The sequence below is a fragment of the Mus pahari genome, chromosome 1 (genome assembly GCF_900095145.1).
Source record: "Mus pahari chromosome 1, PAHARI_EIJ_v1.1, whole genome shotgun sequence".
Lineage (NCBI taxonomy): Eukaryota > Metazoa > Chordata > Mammalia > Rodentia > Muridae > Mus > Mus pahari.
In genome coordinates this window covers 152,728,578-152,735,361 of record NC_034590.1, presented here as the reverse complement: position 1 = coordinate 152,735,361, position 6,784 = coordinate 152,728,578, and the positions used below count along the sequence as shown (strand labels likewise).

The following is a 6,784-nucleotide window of genomic DNA, read 5'->3' as shown; positions in this document are numbered from 1 at the left end:
TACTCTCTGCTCTCTTATACTGTTTTCTTCCAGAAATTTGTGCACAGTGGTCACGTTTATTACTTCTTTTTTGCACGAGATTAATTTTTTTTTTTGTAAACGTGTAACAGTGTCTCTGAGAAAGACATTTTTGCCTCTACTCAGAATTTTCTTTCTTTCACAGTTTTTGCAGAAAAAAGTCAGGAGCGGCTTGGGAATTTCTACGTTTCTTCAGAGAACATCAGAAAAGGTAAGCCAGGGCGTGCCCTCGACTTTCTGCCTACGAGCAGAACTTCCAGGATTCCCGTAACAAGGGCGGCCAAGTGTGACAGTAGCACGTGGCATTCATGGAGAAAGATCCGAATGGTAGCTCAGGGGCGATGCTTCAGAGCCCCTTACTGAAGGCAAAGGAAAGGTGGGGGAGAAGCTGGAGTACTCTAGGTTATTGTACAAACCGACCCCACAGAGAGCACTAATAGACAGGTATCCATACAGAACAGGGAGGGGGTTGAGGCCAATGCCAACAGTGGGCCCAGCTCTGTCTTCACCTGTGTGTGGCACAGCCCTCTTGAACTACTTGCTGCCATCATCTTTACCAGCTCCACCTTGCTTTGTGTCAACTTTGATCAAAGTTATCTTCTTGTAACAACCGGTTTTCCCCAAAGACCTTTTAAGGAAATTTGAAAGGCACGGAGTCCTGAAGGCAAACATTGATTCGTTTCCTGGTGCCCAGCATAGGCTGTCAGCACTACCCCACGTAAAACTGCTTGGAAAAGCAGCCTCCGTGGGGTGTAAGCATGCGAAGCGATTCCTCAAAGACTGGTCACAGGGGAAATCTGGAATGTACTCCATGAACTGAGACATGTTATGTCAAGCTGTCCTCACATGTCCTAACGGCCCAGTCACTTCTGCAAGTAATTCAGGTTGCAGCCTGGAGACTGGCAAGCTGGCCTCCTACCTCTGACGTAGGAAGATGTCCTTTAATGGTGATGAAATAGAGGTTGGTACAAAACAGCCCGAGGACAACCTGCCAGCACTAAGCACCTAGTTTATATCTGTGCCACCAGACCAAGGCGGCAACCTCATTGATATTTTGTCCCATCAGTTCAGAGACAGGTCTGGGAGAAGCTTCCTGGGTGGACTCTGCCTGAGTACTTTTCTGTTCTCTGAGGGGATTTATGTCTAAAACATGGATTCTCAAATAGAGAGGGCATTTTGTTCTTCCTTCCCAGAGGGCACTTAGCAATAACTGGGGACATTTTGGGTTGTTGGATCCAAGAAAAGTCACCCAGTAGGTGATGACCAGCGATGCTGCTCATTACCTCTAATGCACAGAATGAACCCCCATGATACAGAGTGACGATCCAGCCCAAAATATCAGCAGTCTCCAGGTGAAGAAACCCCGCCATAGATGCCAAAGTTCTGTGTGTTCAGCAGACGTCGCCCCTCCCATCCGTATTGTGGCTTTATCTGTGTGAATGGTGTTGGAATTATCGGCAACATTCCCACCCTGGTTCCCTGTCCTCCCCCACCTTCTCTTTGTTCCATGCGTCATTGTTTCTTCTGGATACAGCAGGCCTGTTCCCAGGGGTCTGTGCCCACCATTTTTATCTGCCGTTCTTTCCAGAGCCACTTGTGAGGCCATGGAGGGACAGGCCTCCATCGAGCATCTATGACCCATTTGCTGGGATGAAGACGCCAGGCCAGCGGCAGCTCATCACCCTGCAGGAGCAGGTGAAGCTGGGCATTGTCAACGTGGACGAGGCCGTGCTGCACTTCAAAGAGTGGCAACTCAATCAGAAGAAGCGATCCGAGTCCTTCCGATTCCAACAGGTAGGTAGCCAGCGGTGCCCCCGCCCCTCCCCTCGCCCCCAGCAATGGAGGAGGCAGCTGAAGCTGTCATGTATGACATTGGAACTGGATGGCGGAACCTGTGAGCATTGTGTATCCTGCTCAGTAGCTGTGCCTAAGAGAGTCCTTGTCTGGAACCCTGGCTAAAAGCTTTACGAGGCTGGAAGTCAGGAACAAATTTCCTTTATCTTCCAGTTCTGCCTTGGGACATGGTCCACCACCTCTGCTTGATAGCTTTGTTCTTCAGGGTCCTTTGCTTCTCCCTCACAGTTGATCTTCACTCCTTAGGACATGAAGAAAACTTGGAAAGATCTCAAGAAATAGGATGAAATTAACATTACAAGCGGCAGAGTCTAAACCTCCTGAGTTAAATCAATCTGTCTATCTGATTATCTGTCTGTCTCTGTCTCTCTGTCTGTCTCTCTCTGTCTTTCTCTCTGTGTCTCTGTCTGTCTGTCTATCTGTCTTCTCTCTCTCTCTCTCTCTCTCTCTCTCTCTCTCTATCACACACACACACACACACACACACACACACACACACACACACTGCAAATCTCTCTAGGCACTTTGTCAATACAACCAAAGGAGGCAAAGATCTGCAAAGGGCCAAAAACAGTCTCCCCGGGCTGGCCTCTGGCAAGGCACATAAGACAGGACTGGGGTTCACAGCAGAGTCTTGCTCTATCTGTATGTCTGTCTGTCTGTCTGTATGTATATATGGTCTGAAGATGACTGCTGTTTTGAGACAGGATTTTATGATATAGCCTTGGCTGACCTGGAACTAACTGTATAGACCAGGCTGTTCTCAGATTTATAGAGATCCACTTGCTTCTACCTCTGGAGTGCTGGGATTACATGCATGCGCCACCAAGCCCAGCTGGTTTGATGACTTATGAGAAAATAAACAACTACACACACACACACACACACACACACACACACACACACACACAATTTTCATATATTCACATTAAAAGTGAGGAAATCAGGACATGGGACTAAGGGACATATTCAAGTCCACTTCTCTAGTGAATGATAAGGTCTCCCCTGGTGTATTACAGTCCCTACATCTAACTCGACAGCTACGTCTGAGTGGCAGCAGCATCTGACCCTGGGAGGGGAGCTGTGCCTTTGGGGGTGTGGCTGAGATGTCAGGACAAGCAGAAGACAGCCCTAGTTGAGCCCTGATAGTTGCACAGCAGATACTGTGTGTGCTATAGCTTTCCTGGGTAACTCTCTGTGGCTCCTCATAGCGCAAGTGTCAGGGAGACGTCACGGCCTCTGATTTTCAGGAAGCTGAGGCTCAGACTGGAGAAGAGGTGCTCAGGGGCACACTCGCTCGCTGGCTCTAGAGTCTACGCTTCCCTTCCCACATCTCTATCCCTGCATGTCCTTAACTCTGCCAGCTGTGTTTTTTCACATGAGGATGCTCTTTCCCAGGTGCCTCCCTCTCTAGGGGGTCTTACGGGTGGTGGCACCCTGTGATGTTAAACACAGGGCTCCAGGCCCCTTTCACTTAGGAGCCCTAGAACAGCTGCTGCCCTGAGCAAAGTCTACTGGCCCAAAACTGATTTTTTTTTACCCCCTCCACATTAAGTACTGTGACCATGTGACAAAGTAGTTGTATGCTGTCTCTGGAGCTGGCAGCCCAAGTCACACCCTTAGTCTGCCTCTTGCAGCTGGATGGTGTGGGCTTGCCGTGTCTCCGTTTCTCCACCTCTGACCTGGGAAGGGAAGGGAGAGAGTGTGAGCCAGGAAAAGCGTCTCTCATGCCTGAGGCAGTGTTAGAGAATATCTTGTATACTATAGGGAAGCATCACCCGTCAATGAAAAGCTCATGGCCTATTAGCTGAGGCAGGAAGTAGGAGGCGGGAGTTCCGGTAGGGAGAGAGGAACTCTGTGATAGAGTCAGGTTTGGGAACAGATTTGCCCCAACTCTTAGGAGACAGACACATGAAACTGAGGAGAACTTAGACTAGTTTAAATGGTATAATTGACTTCTGAGCTAGTGGTGATGGGCCAAAGCTTGTGGCCTAGGCAGTTATTCATAAATAAGAAGTCTCGGAGTCATTATTTCGGGAACTGCGGCACGGGTGGAAAAGCCCGTAGTTATAGCGCAGAGTAATCATCAACTTTCTCTTAGAAAACCCCAGCCGATGGAAGTACACATTAGTCTATGCCCCGACACCCTCCCCTGTCCGGGTCGGTGATGTGACAGCTAATCCCAGGGTAACCACTTTCTTTTCCCGCTGCTTCTGTCTGTTCCTCTGTCTTTCTCATTCCTGTCCCTCGTGTGTGGGCACTGCCTAATCTCTCTAGAGCTCTTCCTTTGCGCAGATAACTATTGCCCAGTTCTAAAATTGCAGCTCTTAGCTGGACATGTTCTCCTGAGGGGCACGGGACCTGAGGTTTGTCCAGCCAAGTAGTTTCCTTTCTGTTTATCTCTCAAGGCCCCAGACAGACTTTGGGGTTCTCCCTCTCATAGGCAGTAGCTGGAGACCCTGCCTACTTCTGTGGTGGTTTTCCTTTGTGTCTTCTCATTGCTCTAGCCATGCCCCCCGTTGGCTGGTTACCTGCATTGGGCCAACTCCTTGGGTTTCCTTGTTTCTTTCTTTTCCACCCCTAGGTCATTATGATGACCACCTTATGACGTTCCTTGTTGCTTAGTCTTTAGCCCACAGTTGCAGACCAACCCGCCCTTCCAGCCTGGCTTCCTGTGGCTCTCTGATAACCACCCGCTACTCCAACCAGACTGTTTAGACATTTCCCCAGGGTACTGAATACTCAGGTGCTTACCTTCACCGGGATGCCCAGGCACTGCTGCTGTGCACTGACTTAAGTTAGAAACTAATGTTGACCTTCATGTATCCAGTCAACATCTATTGAATGACTACAGTGGACTAAATGATTGACTTATAGGAAGGCCCATGAACCTGCTCTTTGGAAAGTCCATGGTGTACTTGAAAAGTCAGGATACATATGTGTACACATGCATATACTGTATGCAAGGCAGTACAGCCCAGGTGGTTGGCATGGACAGGACTAAGACCCGGAGCCATCTGGGAAGGGCTTCAGGGAGGTAGCCTTGACCCAGGCCTGGGACAGATTTATAGAAATCAGGGTCCCTTGAGGTCAGAGGACTGAGCAGAGGTCACAGTCAGACACAGGAATGAACTCGAGTCTGTGAGCATGTCAGGGTGAGGTTGGTTATGAGGTATGGGTGGAGGAAGGCAGTGGGTTCTAAGGCCGAGAATGGGACCGGGCATTCGAAAGTAGACGCTACTGTAGAAAAAAAAACAAAAGCACATTTCAGGCACAATTTATCAGACTTGAGTTTCTCTGGGGACCATCTTGAAATATGTGACGGTAGTGTCCTGGTGCCTATAGAGAGCATTGGGTAAGAGTGGAATTCCAATATCCAAAGGCTGTCATTCTGCTGGATACTTAAACAACAAAAATTATTTTCCAGGAAAATCTTAAAAGACTAAGAGAGAGCATCACCCGAAGACAGAGAGAGAAGCGAAAGTCAGGGAAGCACGCAGGTAGGTGGCTTCTCGGGGCTCTCCATCGTGAGGGGGTGTCACGTCACCAGGGGGTGTCACGTCACCAGGGGGTGTCACGTCACCAGGGGATGTCATCGCTGCCATACCTGACCCTCCCTGCTGCTGTGTCCCGAGTGGACAAACTGCTTGCCCAGCATCTGTTTGCAGATCCAGGCCCTTCACTAGACGGGGAGATCCTTTGAGGTGACACGTTTGTCTTGTCCCTTCTGTAAATGCTGGAGTACCAGGAAAGGCATGTCCCCTTCCATGAGAGAATGAATGGACAGAGCCCCCATCCCACACACATAGGATTGTTCCATCTTGTCTCTTGGCTCCATCTTGGCACTTAAGAGAACGTGGGCACCAACAGAGCAGAGAAAGCCCCACTCGCCTGAGAGTGGGCAATCTTTATCACGAGTATCTAGGGACCACTCTGTGACCGTAGGGCCATGAATGACTGTCATATATACGATGAACACGATCTTCTGTCCCCTCTAAACCTTCCATGACATCAGCCATGTGACGCCACTTGTCCTGAGCAAGGAGCGTTCAACACCTTGGACCTCTGTGCTCGGCTTCGGCAAGAGGAGCACCTTACGTAGAGAACTAAGCAAAATCCAGGCCTTCCTGTGCTGTTCAGCTGTGGACAGGTGACGTCCCCTGAGCCTCTTGCTCAGGCTCCTCCTTCACACCTGCATCCTTATAACAGGACTGTGGGTCAGTCCAGCAGCCCCCTTTCTGAGAAGACTCTGGGCCATTGTAGGCTTCTGTATTCTGTCTCTGTCAGGACACCTGGAGGGCCTGCTTGCTGTGCAGGCATGCCTCTTTCTGCCCTAATCACTGTCCCCTCATTTCCTCATTCCCAGGACTCTGACTCCAACGTGCAGGCTAAGTGTGGCTCTTTCTCCTATGCCATGGCTATAACCAAACCACCACCGTCTCTCGGTGGGACTAGTACTTCCGGCCTCAGCTCCACCCTTATGCACCCTCACCCCTCTGCAGTTCATCCTCCAGCCTACGGCCAGTGTCCTTTTATAGATAAAGTGTCATATGACTGGGTGTCATGGCAAACCACTTTAATCTCAGTTCTTATGAAGCAGAGAATGACAGTTATCTATGAGTCTGAGGCCAGCTTGTTTATACAATGTGACCCTATCACAAAAATGTAACTAATAACAATAACAACAACAAAACAACAACAATAATAAACACTAGGGGCTAGGAAAATGGCCCAGTAGTTAAAAGTTTGTATTGCTCTTTTAGAAGACCTGAATTTGGTTTCCAGCAGTCATACTGGGTCATTCTTGCCACATTTAACTCCAACTCCAAGGGGTCCACTGCCCTCTTCTGGCCACTCTGGGGAACTGCACTCATGTACACATTACCCTCACACACAGACACATAATCAAAAC

General features: G+C 49.3%; 1 protein-coding gene across 1 annotated transcript in view; it reads left to right on the top strand.

Annotated features, from left to right (window-relative positions):
* The window catches only part of Pik3ap1 (phosphoinositide-3-kinase adaptor protein 1), a 113,758-nt gene that overhangs the window by 86,843 nt on the left and 20,131 nt on the right, over window positions 1-6,784 (top strand). Inside the window, exons 11-13 of the mRNA XM_021211878.2 lie at window positions 164-229; window positions 1,607-1,812; window positions 5,300-5,372. Coding sequence (XP_021067537.1) covers window positions 164-229; window positions 1,607-1,812; window positions 5,300-5,372 — 345 coding nt within the window. The remainder of the gene's footprint in view (window positions 1-163; window positions 230-1,606; window positions 1,813-5,299; window positions 5,373-6,784) is intronic.